Source organism: Varanus komodoensis, unplaced genomic scaffold (assembly GCF_004798865.1).
Source record: "Varanus komodoensis strain SLA01 unplaced genomic scaffold, ASM479886v1 scaffold8, whole genome shotgun sequence".
Taxonomy (NCBI): Eukaryota; Metazoa; Chordata; class Lepidosauria; order Squamata; family Varanidae; genus Varanus; species Varanus komodoensis.
In genome coordinates this window covers 40,359,698-40,379,940 of record NW_025336481.1, presented here as the reverse complement: position 1 = coordinate 40,379,940, position 20,243 = coordinate 40,359,698, and the positions used below count along the sequence as shown (strand labels likewise).

Genomic DNA, 20,243 nt, shown 5'->3' with positions numbered 1-20,243 from the left:
ACTGACTTTGGGGGGTGAGCGCTCACACAGACACCCCTCCCAGGAAGGGCAACACAAGGTCAAGGTGAGGAGCATGTGGCACTCCTAGGACTGCAGGTCCCATCAGCCCTACCCAGCACAGCCAACAGTGAGGGATGGTAGGAGATGGAGTTCAACCCCATCTAAAGGACCACATGTTTCCAATCCCTGCCGTTAACAGGCAACAGGCTGGACTCCTGACCAGGGACACACAGGAATGTCAGTGAATTGGTGCTAAATCAGACTAAAAACTGATCTTGCCCACACATCAACCAGATGCCCATGGGAAGTCCAAAAATGGACAGGAATGCAGCAGCGCTCTCCTACTCATGGTAACAGCCTCTCACCCTGGAGTCATGAGGACTAGTAGCATTGATCGCCTTAGTCACCATAAATTTTCCCAATCCCATTTTCAAGCCATCTAAACTACAACTCGTGGTAGTGAATTTAGCTATGTGCTAGGTAAAGAGCAACTTCCTTTTATTTGCCCTGAATTCCTCACCATTCAAGTTCATGGGATGATACCAAGTTCTACTCTTAGAAAGAAAGAGAAATTTTCTTTTTTTCCTAAGCCAAACAGAGCCAAACATTGTAATTGCAATCCTCACTCAGCCTTGACATCTACTGGGCATCTCTTGGGTCAGTTACTTTCTTTCTAAGCCTACCTCCGGGGCTGTTGTGAGGATGATCTAGGATAAGCCCTGCCTCCAACTCTTTCCTGCACATATGCCATGATGGAAAAGGGTTGTCTTGCCAGTCTTTCATGTAGTAATGCTCCTTTTACTGAATTTCAAGATTAAAGAATTCCCAGAATTGCAAAGCATTTTTGCACATGCTGGTGGGAAAATTGATAAAGCTACAAGAGCCCTTCCAGCTAATAAGCTGGCCACCTTATTATAAAATAAAAAAAATCTTATATTCTGTGTCCCACAGGTAGCATAAACTGAGAGAGAGGTTGCTATATGCTGAAATTACATGCCATGGCAAAACCTCAGCTTCTATGGACCCAATCTATTCTCCCTATTCCGACTGGGAATCTATTCTCCCTATCCCAACTAGAATTTCAGAGTACCTTTCCTATCTTCAAGCCTCCATCCCCCAAATTACAACAAATGCATCATATGTATGGTGAGTTATTTTAATCTGCAAGGTCATTTTTGAAGAGAAGCATCGGCTCTTTAGAGCTAGTCTCAATCTGGTGTCCTCCAAATGTGCAGGATGTTAATTCCCATCATCCACATGCACCAGGGATGATGGGGATTATAGTTCCACCCACCAAAAGGGGCCCAGTTGGGGAAGGCTGCTGGAATCTCTGGTCCACAGCGAGTTTCTAATTCAGAACTCCTTAATTTTCTCCGTGCCATGAACAAGACCCTTTTTTTATCTGTGATCTGCCTGAGCGGTCAGAGGAAGGATGCAGTCAGGGGATACGACTTGCGCACAACAAAGAAACAAAGGAGAAGACACTGGGGTGGACATGTGTCCCAGTTCACAGAGAACGGTCCTCTATTTGGAGGGGTGCCCAGTCCAAGCGTTGATTGAAAGATAAAGAACCATCAGGAGGAGGAGCTGCGCCAGAACCAGCCGGCAGCAACGGGACCGCAGGCTTCCTTCTCCCCGCTCCCTTTGGTGGCATTTTCTCCTGGTTTGATGGGCCAGTCGGAGCAGTGTGGCCTGCGCTGGGGGTTATTCAGGGTTCCTGCCACCCAGGGGGCAGAGGTTGTCTGCTCTGATGTAAGCATATACATTATACGGCCATTATATGCAAGCTGGTGCCCTCTTTTGCCTCGCTTTTGGCAGAGCGTAAGAGGATACACCAAACCGCTGCGTGAGCCTGGCTTGCTGACCCCTTAAGCAGGCTTTCTATGCTCAGAAAGGGGACCACCTGCCGAGAAACCTGCTAGCCTCCGACTTAGCAATGCCAGGAATAGAACCTGCATGTTTAGGAGCTGTGTGCTCCAGGCGTCAGCCGGGTCTGTGGCCACTGAGAAGGCTCCATCCACACAGGGCTGCTCCAGGCTCTCTCCACCACAATGAGGTCTTTTCCCCCGTCAAGATGTTTTGTGCTCCCACAACCCACGCCATCCCCGCAAACTTGTTGAGACCTCCTTCTTGTGCATGGAGGTACGCAACCTAAGGATCCACACTAGGATAATGAGTTTGCTAGTGGCACATTAATCCAACTAACCGGCAGGGCTAAGGGGTTGTATATCCAGTTTTACATGGATCATCCTCTGTTTGGGGCATTCTCTACCCAAAGGACTGCCCAGCCCAGTTCCAGTTCAAAGTCCATCAGGAACCATTCTCACCTGAATGAGCAGCCTGAAAGGGCAGGTACAATGGTCACAGCCTTGCACCATAGGTTGAAATATATTTATTAGGATATTACTAATCCGTCCGACACAAAACATCTCTGGATGGCTTACAGAGTAATAAATATCCAATAAATAATAACAAGATAAAACAATAATAAGATAAAACGCGACTGAGGATAAATAAGATCTGAATTAAGAAATTTTAAACTTTAAAATATTGGGTGAATAAAAAGGTTTTAACTTGGCACCAGAAAGCATATAATGTCAGCACCAGGCGGACCTCTCTGGGGAGCGCATTCCACAGCCAGAATTTACTGCATCTGTACCTATCAATCAGCAGAAGCACAGTTTCAGCTAAACTGGCACTCTCTTTTTGGAGATATGTGGGAGGGTGGGACAATTCTTAAACAATTATTCTAAGCAAGGTCCTATAATAAAGGCAGCAGAAAGCACGATTGCTCATAGGCCAAAGAGCAAGGGGGCAGTTAAGTCACTGTCGCTGAATGCAACAGACACACACACACACACACACACACACTTGTGTTACCTGTCCGGTGCTGCTTGGGTTCGTGCTTCACCCCACTGTATTCCACCAGGATGCTTTTGTTGAATGTCGCTTCGGACACCAGCTGAAAAGTGATGTTGTTGTAACATATTCCAGGCAGCCAGTGATTGTACACGGTTTTGCCTTTAAAGGAATCTGTTCGGCAGTGAAGAAATGGTACATATTAAATTAACACGACGATCCAACATCACAAACTGTAGCAGTTAAGTATTGCTTGACACTGTTGGCTTCAAATGTATTCAGCAATATCAGAATTTCCTATGCATCCCAGTCCCAGCCTTTCTCCCCACTCTCCTTCCCCCTTGCCTTCTTCCTGTCAAAAGTACTTAAAAGCTAAATGCAGGAAAGCAAACATGAAAGCTGGCAACGCCATTGCAACTGGCAACGTGTACGATCTGACACTAAACATTTCAAATAGCAAAAGGGATAATCTCTCCCCACCCTTGATGCTGACTGGCAAGAGGAAAAATCACCAAGAGACAAATTCTCTCGAACACCTAGAATGGAAATAAACCAAACATGGGCAAAGAGAGGGAAAGAGATTTTTAAAAGCAAAGATAGTTATGCTGTTCTTTGACTTTAAAAAAAGCCCAAAATCCGAGAAGGAAGGAGGAACCAAAATCCACACTTAGGCAACATCATTAGGCCTAATTTTAGATTTTTTAAAAATTTCTTTCCCCATCAGCTCCATCTTATGCCACTTGATGAAGAAGAGTTCCAAAGAGAGCTAGCAGAGTCTTGGCATTTTGGATGGCTCTTATACAGCTATTACTTACCTTTGGGGTTTGGATTTTCACCATGGATTTAAGAAATCCATGGCCAGCAACCAGCATTAGCCTTCCTGGGGGTAAAACTAATGCCATTTGGTTGGGAAGGGAGGAGGGTCATTCAGGTGGGCATAAGTGGTAATTTCCCTAATTAGCTGGCTTGCTAACTTGACTAATGTCTTTACTAATGACCTCTGCTGTACTCCTTCCCTAAACCCAAGCCTGTTGTGCCACAAAGGCAGCTGGGCTTGCCTGCTTCACCAGAAACATGTTTGTAGGTAGACACCTCCATCTTGATCTGCTTGGAAGTAGAAAGGGGAAAGACTGGCCTGGGGCACCGGTCCATTTCAGAGTATATCCCAGAGAGCTGGTTGTCCTGATCAGGTTTCCTACCTCCCCCCCCCCCCCCGATTTCACCTTTATTTTTTAAACTTAGTTAAAAAGAAATTAAGTGGGAGCAAAAACTGGCAAAACAAAGGACTGCCCACCAACACCAGTAATGGTTTGCATAACATGTTAGCACAATTCTTATGATTCATGAAGCATACAAAGAACTGAGAGATTTGTAAAAAGATGGTTGGGTTTGGCAGAGTGCCTCCCACAAAATTAGGTCTATTCAACCAAAGTAAAACAGTTGCAAAGGTAAACATCAGCTGCAGTATTTAAAGCTCTTAGATGGAGAAGCTCTGTCTGGACGGTACTCAAATGAGTTCTCTAGCCAGACCTACCTGCTGGGAAAGTATTACAGCAATGAGGAGGGACCTCAGGCAAGGGGCCAAATCCAGCCCTCCTAGCTTCACATCTGGCCTTTGGGGGCTCCTGAGAGAGCCCCACCATTTTCCTTGGCCCTTCACCAGAATTTTCTCCTTCTTCTGAAAGGAGCCTCCCCAACTCCTAGTTCCTGGCAGGAAATGTTTTAAGCTACATTATGTTGGTGGTTTTGTATTTTGGCTCCCTTCCTTCCTTCCTTCATTTGGCTTGTTTAAAAGCCATTCATTAGCATCATGCTCTCTGCCTTTGGTCACAGTTCCTGCAAGGTCCTTCAAAAATGAATTTGACTCATAGGCTGAAAGAGGCCCCCATGCCTGTATTCTTGACTGAGTAGGAAACTTCTAGCTGCTCAAATTGAAAACACTGGGTCAGCTTCAGAGTCAGTTGTACTAAATTTCCACTGAAATCAATTAAGCAGGTTAGCCATGACATGAGAAATCCCATTCATTTAACTGGGGGAAAAGTTGCACTAACTTAACCTAGATGCATCTGACTGTTGACTCACAAGGCCCAGCAACAGAAGGGTCTGCATGCCATGAATGAGCTGGCAAGAGGGGAGGGGATGCAACAGGGAAGGGTGCACACGGACAACTCTGGGTACTAACTTTACGGCCAACCCTCATTTAAGATTCACTTTCCACCCACCTTTGTATAACATCGTCCGGTAATCTTTCCCTTCCCAGTAGCTGATATTCACCCTGGTGAAAACATTGTACTTCTCTGGATATTGGATTTCAAACAATACTCCAGTTTCAGGTGATGGTTTATAATCATAGATGGAAACACTGGTCACAGGGAGGGGTTCTTCAAAAGAGCAAGAGAGGAAGGAAAGAAGGGAAATTAAGTCCTCAAGATATCAAGTTAGCCCTTTAGAAAGGAAGATCAAACATCTAAGAAAAACGCCTAATCTCGATTTTGGTAACATCAGTGCCAACACGGACAAGCTTTGGGGCATTATTCACCCCACATGCATGTACAAACTCATGCACACGCACGCACACATTGCTCGATTTTTCACCTCTTGGTGACTGGCAATTATGAGGACCGCCTCCCTTGCGTAGGGATGCCAAAGCAGGGTGATGGCCTCTTGTGGTCCATTTGGGCAGATGCCTGGGTTCCAGCCACTTTCTGCCTTCGGCTCCCTTTGCAAAAAATGCTGCCTCAGCACTTAAGTAAGTGGGAATCACCTGGATGTGGGAGAGCCCCCATGCGCCAGTGTACCAGCTCACAATGATCCAGAAAGATGCTACAGCAGCTCATTGTAGGAAATGAAAATGGCACTTCTCTACTCCCGCTGTTGCCTACTGCAGGCGCCAGGCAAGTCCACTGGCCTTCAGTGAGCCCCCTGGAAGGCACATTTTTGATGGCCTCCTCAAGCTTGGAAGCGTCCCTGCATGAAAGTCCATTCTGCTCACTGGCGCATCGGTGCACAAGGGCTGGCTCACAAACAGCTTCATCTCTGACTAGAGCTGTAAGGAAGTTTCAGTTCTTTTTCAAACCATGCCCTGTTTCCTACCCTAAATATGGAGTAGGCAGAAGCCGTTTTTTCAAGAAACATTAACAAATTCTGGAATCCCCAATAGCATTTAAAAATGCATGTTTTTTTAAAGTGCATTTTGGGATGCACACTTTAAAAAAACAAAACACTTGATTCAATGGGAGGAAAATGCACAATTCTGAAAAATATGCACAGAAATATGCTATTTCCCATTCAAAATGCAGTCTCTTGAACATGAAGAGCCAAAAGAACAGGTCAAAAGTAGAAGAGATCTGCCGTTGACTAGAACCTATGAATAGATCAGCGCAGGTATAATGACAGAGACAGAAGAAATTCCCAGTCACTTCACACATAACATGCAAAAACAAGCCAGTTCAAATTTAACTTCCACTCGTCAAGGAAGCTTCCAACATCCAATGGATGACTTCCCTCATACTCTGACTCCCTCTACACCAACTGGTCCCCATCAAAAGCAAAACTCAGAAGCCTTCTTATCACTTCGTTCACTTACCAGACAATTACCTTGGTGCTCCAGAAAATGGCATTGCAGCTCCCAGTTTGGGAAGCATCCCAGAGCTGCGCCCTCCTTGTGTCTCCCCCCCACCACCACGACCATTCAGCAACTTACCTGTTGGTCAGCTGGACAAAGGTGGGCATTTTGTGGTGCTTCAGGTCCTTTGGCTTACAATTCCCATCATCCCCCACCATTGGCTATCCTGATAGATCTGATGCAAGCCGTAGGCCAAAACATCTAGGGAGCCACAGGTGGCCAAGAGCTGTTTAAAGGCAAGGTCAGATTTCCCCCAGACAATTCAGAGAACGTCAGAGGAACACCCATGTGCCTGTAACATTCAGGGATGCCTCATACAAAGCTGTTTCACTAGTAACGGGACAATATGGGAGTCAATGCAATGTTCTTCTAGAACTGGGAAGCCAGAGTTCAAATCCATGATGTTCCCTGGGTGATCTTAGGCCAGTCACTCTCCTAATTTCACCCACCTCACAGGGGTGTTGTGATGATAAGAGTGCATGCACATGTGTGAGGAACCTGGCATAGTGCTTGACCTCCTGGGAGGAAAAGTAGGATACAAAGGTAATTCATGCAGTTTAAGGTCAAGTTCACATGTGTTTTGGGCATCGGATCAGGCAGTCAGTGGGGCAGGACCTCAGGACAAGTCCAGGGCCCAAGCAGGCAGGGTGGTCCAAATGAGCATCCAAAAAATGACCGGTGAACACAAGAGAACTCCACCTATTGGGTGGTATCAAAATGAAATAGCCAAATAAATGTTTGGCCATCTTGGCCCCCAGGGGTGTTATGCGGTCCAGCAGGACTTATACTGATGGATGCAGATCTCTTCCTATTTAAAAAAAGATTTTAATGTTGGGGCAGCTGGCTGGATATGTGCATGACCAGAGGTGCTCTTTTTATTATTTTTACTCTTGACAGATGTGATGCTTTTGCACTACAAAATGGTGCTTATTCTCAAAGAACTGTATTTATATCTGGCAGTGGAAGCAAATTCCGTGCTCTTCCTAGAGCTGCGAAAGTGTTACAGTTTCGGTGAGCTCAGAATGTAAAGCTACACATGCTCAGCATAATTTCTTTTTTTTCTCTGTTTGTTTTCGCTGGTGGCATTTGCTCTTCTACAGCAAGAATGCAGAGGAGGTTATGAAGGATGGGAGGATGCAGCCCAGGAGAAGGGGAATATGACTTGCGTGCTTCACAGATGATGGAATACCCATGGCCAGAAGACTGTGCAGCTCAGGGTCTAACACTGCCTATCTGTGCCACTGATTCAGTTTGCTACCTGCTCCTGGGTAACGGCCCACAGGGCTGCAGTGCTCGCTCGTTCCTTTCCACCTTCCACGGGCTTCCTATGCTGTCATAATCAGACCGCAATTTTCTAATTTCAGCAACTTTACAGAGTAAGTGATTGCATTAGTCAGTGCCTTCTTCCTATAAGAAATCAAATAAGGAGCGGAAGCTATATTCATATTTTATTTATAAATGGGTTTGTACCTGATTTTTGATTTAATTATCTGATGGCTCGATTAAGCAGAAGGTTTTACCCATCAAAGGCCTCTCTCTTTCTGGCTATCTTCCTTAGAGCAGCAGACAGTAAATCAAGCTGGGCTAATGAATGGCATTTAGAGATACTGGATGCATTTGATACTTCTGGAACATCTGGGTAGCCAAGTGGCGGGGGGGGATCCTGCATTCACCCTTCAGGGTTGGAGGAGGAAACTAAACCTGTTCACACACTGCTGAATCCCAGGAAAGAACCCTTTTAAGTCAGGGTGGGCAACCTCAGAAGGTCTTAAGGCCTTTTTTTACCCCCTGGAACCACTATCCCCCACCCTCATGGGCCACTGTCTTCCAAAAAATGATTTTTTAAAAAATGAAAAGCACAGGGGGCGGGGTCAGGATAGGGGCTGTGTGGCTGTGTTGCCCACCCCTGCTGGATATCCCCAATACAGAGGGGGATGAACTATTTGGGGGCAATCCAGAATTGCCTCTTCTAAGTGTCATTCCACAGCATGGGGCACATACCTTAGTCTTTGCAACCCCCAAACAGTTGGAGTACCCTTCTCCAGTCTGGCCCCCTCCAGATGTTTTGGATGAGCTGATGGGAACTCAAGTTCAAATCATCTGTAAGATACCAGGATGAGGAAGGATGACAATGGCGGGACGAGGATCTGCAAGCCAGGGGAGCAAACGGGAGCCCAGCTGCCCCTATAGAAGCCCTCTGCTGGGGTGGGCAGGCTCCTCAGTCTCAGCAAGCTGCCTCAGGTGTTGCACAGCCTGGCCTGCTTTTGACCACCAACCCATTTTAGAAGACGTGAGTTTTGATGTGTGTTTGCCCTGCTGCAGGCACACAAACGGACTAGAGCAAAATTAGGCTGACCATTGATCCTACTTTGCAGAGGATAGTTCTCTGTCTGAAAAGGTCTTCTAACGGATGTGTCCAGTCCAGGTCCTGTTTAAAATTGAAAACTGTAAGGAGGAGAGAGCATGAAATTGCCCCTGGACAGCTAGGAGCTGGACAGCATCTGAGCAGCATAGATCACCCGGTGAGTTTTCTCCACTATGGTGAGATGACTTGTATTTCTATTAAAATAGCATCTATGCAGAAGTTACACAAACTGATGTCCTCTTTGTCTAATGCCTTCCTCTTTTGGCATGGTGGGAGAGCCACCTGGGAGGAACAGGTGGGCATGGCCACAGGTGGTGTTCCCTCTCCCCTTTTATCAGAGCACTGAAAGATGCACATGCATTGCAGAATCCATTGCTGAGACCACGTGCTTCTGGCCTGAAACAACAGCCAATAAACACATGGAACAGATTTTGAGGGGAACAAACGGTGCCCATGCACAGGAGCACAGGTGGCTGGGAGGCATGTGGTTTGTACCTGATTGGCTTGGAGATACAGTGAATTATCTCCTGTCCTGCACAAATTGGGAAGTGGGTCAGATCATTTCCAAACCAATGGAATATGTGGGATCACTTGTGAGGCACAGAACAAAAGAACAAACAAAAGCAAAAGTGAAATCAAACACAGAAGCTGACCAAAACAAAGCTGGCTTCACTCATACTTCACTCATCCCTGAGACCTCTCTTCCCTCAAGGCTCCTCCATAAGGAAAGGATGCTTTCTCCCATGCAGCGTGGCTTTTGCCAGAGTTGCTGGCCACGACTTTCCACAGTTTTGCATGGCCAGGAGAGGTCCCAGAAAGGTTGTCCTGGGTGTAAATAGCTGAGAGCACAGGACTAAGTGGTTAGGAGATGCAGTTAGCATGAAACACCTCTGTGCTCGGATTTTAACGGAGCTGGGAAACATTTGCAATGCTCACCATTTCTGTGCCTGGGAAGAATACCCTAAGGAACAGCAAAGCAGAACGGGTGGGGTGATACACAGACGGCCCCACAGATTCTCTGTGCAACAGGCTTAAGCGGAGGCTTTGCCCAAGGCCATCCCTCAAGATGCGCTCCAGGCTCAGCACCATGTTCGTGATGCCACACCGGGTTCAACCAATGGATCGAAAAACAAAAGCCTGCTCCCCCCCCCCCCCCACGACCTCCCCACACTTCTGGAGAGAAGCATGTGGTACATTTACAGCTTGCTCTTTTCCAGTTCCATCCATGTCTACTTGTGATTCTTTCTGTGTAATCAGCCTTATGACAAGGGACAAGATCAATACAGAGTTAGGGGGCTAAAAAAATAATAATAATAAAACGCAAGCAAGAGAGCATTGATCTGACCCTGATGTGGCAGCAATTTTAGGCTTGCCTTAAGATCTAAGCCTACAGCTGGTGAAAGGACAATGCAAGTATATGGTTTTAGCCATGAGGTTTTAAATTACTTTCCGGTAAGGAAAATAATATCTTGAAAGCATCGATAAAACAGGCTTAGAATCGTGCTATGGATTTCATTTGAGAAGAAATAATAAAACCAGGGATAATTTTCCCAAATACCTCTAGTCATTGCACAGAATTGGCCATGACCTCTCCACTCTCATAGGCAGCTGCTTGACACCAGGTCAGGCTTATCCACCCCCCCCACCTGCCTTCCCAGAGTTGCCACATTTGACAAATGGTAGCTTCCCCAGTCACCTGTGACCCAATCCTCTTAACCAGAGATGCCCTGATGTGAACTGGGGACCTTCTTCATGCCACTTAACTCATGGGTTAGAAACAGGATGATCCATACCCAGAGCAGACCCATTGAAATCCAGCATGGGGGGTAAGCCAGGCATAACTGAAGTCCCATTGATTTTGATGGGTCTACTTTTCATATGACTAAGTCTGGAGCCAACCTTTGGGCGCATGAACTTTGGAATGCCCACTGAGCTGAATGTTTTTATTTAAAGAAAAAAAAATTTAACCTAAAAAAAAAATTCAACATAAAAAAAAAAAATTCAACCTAACCCCTTACCCTTACCCTTACCCTAACCCTAACCCTGCCTAACACTGGCAGGCAGCTTAGCATTCGCTCCTGCATTGCTTGCTAGGAGTCATGGCCGCTAGTTCTGAGCCTCTAACTAAAAAACCTTGATCAGCTTCTGTGGAATTCTCAGGGGTACCTTAGAGCAATGTCTGGAAAATGGCAGAGCATCCCATGGGCTCAGAATGGAGGAAGCAGTGGGGCCACACACAACGACCCCACCTCCAAATCCCCCCAAATACCACACCCCTCCTCTCAGATCCCCAGTCTTGCCGCGTCAAGTGAGAGGAGATGGTATCTGCAGTCATCTGAATATGGAGGTCTCCGGTTGATCCAGTACCTGATAAAGCAGTTGGGACTGAGCTTTCCAGCAAGACAAGTTCTTTGGGCACCTCTGGAAGAAAATGTCAAAAGTCCCTCTTCTCCCGTTGTTCATTTTCATTCATTCACATGTTACATCTCTACACTTACCCAACGCTGAAGCACTCTGGGCGGTCCAGAAAGATTAAAATGTTTAAAATACATTATCCAAACCATACATATGCAACCATTTAAAAATACAACATGGACACCCATCTGCCTAAAAACAACATTAAACAATCAACAGCAGGCCCCAATTAAAACTTCCTCTTCTGCTACCAAATCCCCTGGCAGTGAAAAGACAACAATAATAAATTTAAACAGGTTGGAGAAGCTGTCGAAACCATGAGAGACTGTTTGCCTTCTCTCTGTCCAACTTTCTAGCTATGAGATTTGGAGGAAGGAGAACCATGGGAGCAATTATTCTTTCAAGAGGGTTGTCATGTTTTGAAGGATGAACTGCAGGACAGTAACCAAGGCCTTTCTGCAAAGGTAGATCTTTGCATCTGTGATTGTAGGATGATACATAATGAAGCTGCATGAGATAAAGACTGAGGAACTTCTGTCTCTGGGGACACTTGGTGGGGAATGCATAAACAGCTTCCATTCGACCCTGGTGATGGATGTAAGGAAAGTGTAAACGGGGGAGGGAAACATACAGACGCAGGCCTTTTGAAGGCTCTCTTGAGAGGGAGAGTATTTGGCCCACTGGCAGTCTCTGGATCTTGGTCCTTCTCTCCCGTCTTCCTTTTCTCATTTGTTTGCTCATTTTGCTCCTGGCTTTGGCTGGAGGTTTTCCTACAAAACCTGGACGTGATGCATTTGCATGGAGGGCGTGGAAAGAAGAGGGACCAGGAGGCAGTGGTCATGCAGCCCAGGTTCCATCCCTGGTATCTCCACCTAGAACGATCTCAGTGAGATGGGCTGGGAAAGACCTCTCTCTTCCTAGAAAAGCCAGTGGGAGGTTGTCCACGTAGCTCAGTCATGGGCTGGATGTAGCCCTCCAGCTGTTTTGGTCTACTCCCCCATCAGCCAAAGCTGGCATAGCTAATGCTGAAGGATGGTAGAGTTGCAGGCCAAAAATATGGGGGGTGGGCACAAATAGCCCACCTTTGGAGTCGACTGCACCAGACTAGCGGATTGGATGCTAGTGGGACTTGGTATAGTGCAGCCTCCTAGGCGGAGAGGCAAAATAGAAAACTCTGTCTCCACTGTATCTAACACCAGGGAAACCAAATTGAACAGAATCTATAAAGCTAACCGTGAAGGTCGTTGGAAATGGCATCTACCAGGCACCTGCGGGACTTCTAAGCAGGCACACTCAAGCGTCGCACACTCGCCGCATGTCCAGCGTTACCGCTGAGGCATTGTTCTCACACGGAGCGCTCTTCCCACACGGTGGGGAAAGGAGCTCGATAGTGATGCGCAGTCCTCCCGCAACCATCCCCAGACCCCGAGGAGCTGCTGCAAAATGCGAAAGGACAGCCAAGGGACCAATTGCTTTGATGTTGCTCATTTCATGGGGTCGGCCTTTGTTGGTGGGCTCATTTGCTGCGTCCTGCAGTAGCCGATGCTGTCAGATGGGCTTCAAACTGGATCGAAGAGGCATGCCAAGCCTGATGGCCAGTCATAGCCCAATTAAGCCTGCACTTTATCAATCTGTTCTCAGGGCACCCATGATCTTTAACAGACAGGGAGCCACACAGCACAGGGGAAACGATAGGCTTTCTGTCACCCTAAGGGTTGTCATGACGACAGAGAAAATTAAGCACCACAATAGTAAAGATGCAGCTTTTAGCAGTATTTAACCATTTGAATGTTGGCAGACATTTTCTCCATCCTTTCTGTTTGCAATATTGTATTTTCAGCTGCATCTTTTGGCCTGGCCTCGGCTCTTACACTGGGCTGCTTCTTGTGCTTTCCTCGCTCACTCTCCATCTGTGGTCCAAACTGCATGAATGACAGCTGTATGATTGGATCCTGGCTGCATTTTATTTGTTGAATAAACAGCTGCTTAAGTGAGGGGAGGAATATCACAATCTGGAATGCGGCACGGGGGAAAGGGCATGGCATCCTGCGTCTTCACCGTGGTCCCAATCCAAATCGCCAAAGCCACGTGTGCCAATGGCAGCTGTTCCTCAAAACCATCCCCAGTCAGGATCAGGACTGTGAGAAGCGACAACAGATCCTTTGGGCCATGCTCCCAGTTGAGATCCGCAGCCTCACCTTCCAAGTGTGCCAGGGTCGCTCAGCTGCTGAACATCAGGTCTAGTTTGGCCCTATGTCAGAAGCTAATTGACATCTGGGTCTTGACATTTGGTAAGCTGCCCAGGAATCTGGCCGAAGGGCAGGATGTAAATCCCTACAACTTATTAAAATTAAGTGAAATCAGATTGAAATGGGCCCAAGGGGAGTGTCCAAACAATCAAGAGACCAGTAAACAGATTGGACCAATGCCAGTAATTTGGATCAGACAGGAGGTTGCAGCCAGGAGATCCCAGAATGGGCTCAGCAGACAGAAGACACTGGAAACCACACTGACAAGGAAGTTCAGGTAAGCAGCTCTGCCAGAAACAGCTCTCCTTGCAGGCAAGAGAAAGTGGGGAATGTGATGGGTCTCACTGCTTGGATGGGACAGGGGTGAGCAACTTGTGACCTTCGAGATGCTTCAGCCTACAACTCCCATGACTCTTTATCATTGCTTATGCTGGCTATGGTTGATGGGAGTTGTAGGCTAAAACATCCAAAGGGCCACAAGTTGCCCACCCCTAGGATTCAGAAGTTATATTAAAATGTCCCATGGGGCAGGAACTATTTCCCCTGGAAATCAGTTGAGTGATATAGCAGAACTGTGATTGGGCAGTAGTTACCCCCTTCTCCCTCTCTCTCTCATTCTCTCTCTCTTTCTCACTCACAAACACACACAAGTAACAGCAAAGATAATTGACTAAAATTATCATCACAACATTGCTCCCTTGCTGCTTTCTTTGCTCTCTAGGGCTAAACTCTAGAAAGTAATGATTCTGCAACTACATGGCAACAGTCAGGACTCCACCTACTTCCACAGGAGGTCACTCAGAAACCTCTCCTGAACCAGGGCTATTTCAAAGGAGTGGGGCAAATGAACTACTAAATGCACAAATGCTGATGCAGTGAATTTTCTAAAAGGTGGGCAGCCCACCTGAGACATCCAGAAGGTAAGCCTGATGGCTGAGCTAGGGTTTGATCAGTCCCAAGGCCAGTTTCACTGGGGTTCAGGTGGAGGTGCTGGGACTTCTCTTTTTATTTACGTCCATCGTAACCCAAGACACTAGATGGTGCTGTCTTGGGTAAACAGCAGAAAGACATTATCAGTGTTTCACATAAACACATGCATTCCATTTTTAAAAGAAAATACTTACTGGTTAACACAGTGACTGATCTAGCAGGCTTGGAAACCATGTTAGTGCTCACCACCATCAAAGTTACTATGTAATATAGGCCATGGTAGGTGGCATTAAATACCACGGGGGCAGGGAAAGTGCTGTTGAATTCATCAAACTGGAAAAAATAGTTCTTGGATTCACCAGTGATCTTCACCACATACACTGAGGATGACGAGCCCACCACATCGGCTGCCTCGAGGGAAACGACTATGCAGTTGTCTTCACGCACAGCCACTCGGAAAGGTCCCACATTCTGCAAAGCAATTTGGAAAGAAAACGGGGTTGTAAGAGGTTACTCCGGTATGGGGAGAGCAATCTTGCCTGCCACCAGATGAGTAGAGAGCCTCAGCGGTGCTCTGGAAATTACGGGGACTCAGAAGGCTTTGTGTGGCCAGACCAAGTATTGTTACCCCCACCCAAATTTGGGGTGTAAGTTTTGCCACAGTAGACACACTGGCCAGAGAACTTCTGCAAGCAACTATTCCGATGGTACGCCCAGGAATATCTGCAAGATGGCACAATTATTGCTTCGCACACTGGCATGTCTATCACCCAGACCAAACCAGACCAGACCAGACTGGTGCAGGAAGTGTTTGCGTCAAAAGTCCTTCCACGTGATGGCCGAGCAACAAATGTAACTGTCCAAGGCTGGCTCAAGGTATTTTGCAGCCTGAGGCAAAGGGCCAACCACTGTGCAAAGACACCCATACATACACATACATACACATACACATACACATACACATACATATACACACATATGCACATACACTCTCTCCATTCCATGTGCCGAAGCTGACTGGACTGGCGGTTGAATCCGAATTCGCTGGCAATGGGACAGTGTCCTTCACAAGCCCCAAAGGCAACAGACTAGCGCAGGGCAGTGCATGTGACCCAGTCAGGGATGTCCTCTGACACGCCACTGCTACTCTCTGCCCCAAAGCATCTGCTTCCTGATGCAACCACCTCCCTTGCCTAATGGTAGCCTGGCCCCAGGACTGGTGGGGAAGGGGCTGTGTTGCAGCAGGTAACACATTACAAGTTGCATGCCATGGACTTGTCTCGTTTTTAGTGCCTAGAAGGCCACTGAAGTCAGAAACACTTTGGATCTGGGAGGTACCGACTGTCATGCCCCAGGACACTGAAGTCTCCATCAACAGTAGCTCTGATGAGGCACCAGGACCAGCCCCTGGTTTTTCTGGACAAGGGCCCACTGCTTTGGATCTCATGCCCTATCCATGGATACACCCAGTGGGTGCTACTGTACTCTGACACTCTGAGGAGCAGACCTTGGCTCCTTCTAGTGAACGAGAAGACTCCAAAGAACAGTTCTCAGCCAGCTTCTCCCTGTCCAACCTTCACTCCTCAAGAGAAACTAACACCTACAGGAAAAGGCTACAATGCTCGAAGAGTCAGATACACCGCTGGGGGTGGAACTTCTGGAAATGCTCTGCTGGCCTAAATAAATCTGAGCCATTACTTCCAGTCAGTTCTGGCATAACTTGGCAGCCCCCCAGCTACAGCAGCACTCTCCATGGTCCTGAAGTCAAGTCCAAGATCTGAGCTGGGAGCCGCAGTGCTGGCTGTGGTTTTAAAGCTGCTTCCCATCCACTTGTCTGCCCCACCTGAGTGGTGGCCCAAAGCAGCTGATGGAATCTCAGCCGGAGCAGGACATTGCCAAGCATTGAAGCCACTGCTCAAAGTGGGATTGGATGCTATTAGTGGCTACGAGTCCTGGTTGCTACCTCCAGGATCAGAGCAGGACAGCTATGTGCACCAGTTGCTGCAAAACATGAGCCACCTGTCCTCTGTGTGGACTTCCCGCAGGCAGCTCTGTGGCCACTGCATGAACAGAATACTGGACTAAATGAAGCTTCAGTTTGCGCTTATGTTCTCCTGACTCTACCCAGTCACTACAATCAGTGCCTGAGGCCTTCCTTTGATCGCTGCCTTCAAGGGAGGCTGGGAAGCCGGCGATAAGGAATGCTGCCTTCTCAGTTCTGCTCTCCCAAATCTCCACAGTGAGACCCACCAGATGCCAACTCTGTCATGTTTTGGCCTCAGGTTAAGACTGCCCTGTTCTAGCAGGCATGTAATAACATATAAGGGCATTTAATGGCATAATGGGCATTTATGTCAGCTGTTTGTAACCGGCCTCATTGGTATGAAATTCTTTTAGCTGTTTAATGGTTTTTAGAATGTGTAAAACAAAACAAAACAAAACAAAACAAAACAAAACAAAACAAAAATGTGCTTCCTTTATGTGTCCTGCATTTTTATGAATGTTGTAAACAGCTCAGAGAGCTTCAGCTATTGCAATGCTATATGATATGATGATCGATAGAATGGGGTGGGGTGGGGTGGGGTGGGGTAGTTAAATATCTGTCCCACTGCTTTTCAGTTGGATGGCTGAATCTAGTCCAAGCTTCCCCCCCCCCCTTTCCCCCACTTTTAGCATGGACTGAAGTGTTCCAGGTCTGCCTGCTCCCTCCCCCTAAAAACCAAATGATGGAGAGCCCCTCCCCACAGGAAGGATGAAAGAAGCCATTCCTATCTTAAGTCCCACAGGAGAAATTCAGCAGAGCTTTGAAACCCTATCTTTTAACGTCAACTGTTAGTAAATTAATAATATGAGTTCTAGTGGAACAAGTGATTAATCCTTTAGTCCAATCTGAATACATTTGTATATCAGAAAGAAAAATACTTCAACAGGAAAAGTAATAATTTATTTTTAGATGCAGCACATTTAGAGGTTGCATTCTCCCTTCTGTCACACAGGAGGAAATGCTTCATTGGACAGCCCTTGCTGTCTTCAGCTTTTCTAGTTGCATCAAAATCATCATTTTATTTATTTTATTTATTAAAACATTTTTATGCCGCCCCATTCGCCGAAGCCTCGGGGCGGCTTACAACACTAGATCATCATCATCATCTACTGCCCAATTAATCAAGGTACCTTTATAGTCAATCAATGAGTTTTTGAAGCAGTTGTTTCTATGGATTAAGGGTGCAATCCAATGCATGCTTTGACACAAATAGTCCTACAACTCCCACCGCTGCAGCTAGAGAAGGCAAGCAGCTGTCCAGCTATTTTCTGTTATGGAACTGCATCCTAAGAGAGCAGTCCAAAGCACGATAGAATGTTAGACCGAGATCTGGGCTCTGATCCCTACCCAGCCAAGACGCTCAATGGCTGACCTCGCTCCAGTCACCAATTCTCTCAGTTTAACTACCTCACAAGAGTTGTTGTGCCACTCAGATGGAGAGAAGAAAGCGGACCATGAAAGCCACCTGGGGGACCAAATAAGGCTGGATGGCAGATGGCTCCACCATCAGCGTGTCCCATAATTTGGGCATCAGGTCCATGGCATTGCTCTAGAATTGACTCAAGGCTGCACATCGACTTTAACATTAGTGTTTTAAAGGAAATTATTGGATCCTTAGTTTCACTCCTCCATTGCCCCAAATGTCAGCATTCCAGGAGCAAGGTAGGGCTGAGATGGAAACACCCTAGGATCCACTGGATTGAAAGCCCTTTCATGGGTTACCTGCCCTCCTCTATGCTAACTCAGAGCTGGCATGATTGCTTTTCTCTCCCACAACCACCACCACTGAAACCAAATCAAGGAAAACAATTTCACGGCAAGAGCAAACTTGTCCCCTGCCTGTCCTTCCAGCACATGCTAAAGTGGATGGAAGAAAGATCTGGAGGGAGGTTTTAAAAAATCCCTCCTCATCCTTGAAGAACAAGTTGTCTCTGAGAATGGACATCTCTGAGAACCAAAGATGGCCTTGACATACATCCTCAAGCTTCAGCATGTCTTGTCCCACAGCCAGATTCATTTCTTTGCCACTTTTCAAAATTATGCAGCCTGCTAGACAAGTAAATATCACAACATAGAATCATACACACTTCATGTTATATCCACATTTCAAGCTAACAGAGTTACTGGAATTCAAATCTGCCTAAATGTGTGGAAGCCTCCATTAATTCACCAAAATTACTAGGATATCATTTACTAATTTACTACTAAGTCAGTACCAAAATACGATACTTTAGGGTGCAAACTTATGTAGCCTTAGACAGAAAAAAGTCCTACACCTCCCAGGATGCCGGAGGTAACACTGCTGTCTATGGAATCCTGGAAACTGTGGGATGTTTCTCAGCCTAAAAATGCATAGGATTGCACCCAAAGAGAGGGATGCTGTGCCCCCAGACTTCATGGGATGGGGGAGCATATTCCATAGGTGCAAGATCAGAGATAGAAGATCTGTCTTAGAGCAAGGTACCTGCACTCTGCGCCTCCTCCCCCACTTACTGCCAGAACCACTGGGGCATTGTAAAGCTCGACTCATTGGCATGTCACATGATGCTCACCCCAAACCGTCATCCTCACACTATTTATGCCATTATGGCCTGGATTTCTTCATGTATATGTTGCCGTTTTCCCCAGGTACAAATTCCAGTGTGTGCTAGACTTGCAGCCCTGCTCTGTGGGGTGTCCTAGTTTTGGTGGGCTGGAGGGCTTGGTGGGAATGGTGCTGAAAGAGGAAGGGTATGACCGGCTTGGTTCCCCACTATTCTTTCATGCAAGCCTGCGATCCTTTTAATTTTAATCAATTCTGTCACTCAAAAGTCAAAGGAAAATAGAAAGTTTTAATCTTTTTTTGAACACATTTTCTCAGCTGTCATAGATAATATCAACTCTCTGTCTTCTGCAGAAGGAAAAGAACATATTTGTCCAACTGTTAATGGCAAACTATCTGTCAGACATGACACTGCAGGATCCCTCAAAATTCAGCACCTGTTATTAAAATGAAAGAGAGACTATATTTAAGGGGGGTTGTGCAGCTTTTTCTTTTTCCCCATTTAATTGGTTACAGTGATGCTTTAGATCTCTGTGTCTTGCTACTGGAAAAGTCAGAGCCAGGTGATGTTTTCATCTCCTCTGAATCATTCTGCCCTTTGATGGTCTGTGGGAGAGAAACTTCAAACAGCTCAAACCCACAGCTTGTGTTTGGAAGTGCTGCGCTCTCAGAATAACCAAGAAAGATGTTTCACTGGCTTGACAGTTGGGTTTTACTATATAAGAAGTTCCAGAACCCTTCAGCAGTGTGACTCTCCTCACCCCTGGCCACAGGAAATAAGACATTCCAAGCCCACAAAAAGTTGTGTGAGCCATCGCTTGCTTGCCATGCTTTACGGAGGAATGCTTGCAGTTTGAGGACCAAATCCCATTTTGGATAAGCTCTCGGGAGCTGGATTCCAGGGGTCGTGGAGGCCCAAAGGGGGTAGGTCAACAGCAGAAGGGGTGGGACTTAAAACACAAACAATGCAAAAATATATCAGTCTGTTGGAGCTTAAATCCTAGTAATGAAGACTGCATTGTTTCAGGATGCTGGAGTGACGGAAGGGGCTGTACAAACCAGGGAAACCATCAGATGATTAGTGGATGAAAAATGGAGTGGGCCTGAGGACAGAACTCTGGCTATCCAGAGAACCTCTTGTGAGCGATCCTTTTGCAGGAAGAGAAAGCAAACAGCAAATGTTGAGTACCATTGTCTGCTCCAAGCTTTCCTGC

General features: G+C 46.6%; 1 protein-coding gene across 1 annotated transcript in view; it reads right to left on the bottom strand.

Moving 5' to 3' along the window:
• PTPRO (protein tyrosine phosphatase receptor type O) overlaps window positions 1–14,935 on the bottom strand; it is a gene marked incomplete at its 5' end in the record, with an annotated part of 72,475 nt that extends 57,540 nt beyond the window's left edge. Inside the window, 3 exons of the mRNA XM_044455774.1 lie at window positions 2,881–3,033; window positions 5,082–5,240; window positions 14,638–14,935. Coding sequence (XP_044311709.1) covers window positions 2,881–3,033; window positions 5,082–5,240; window positions 14,638–14,935 — 610 coding nt within the window. The remainder of the gene's footprint in view (window positions 1–2,880; window positions 3,034–5,081; window positions 5,241–14,637) is intronic.
• Window positions 14,936–20,243: the final 5,308 nt, after the last annotated feature.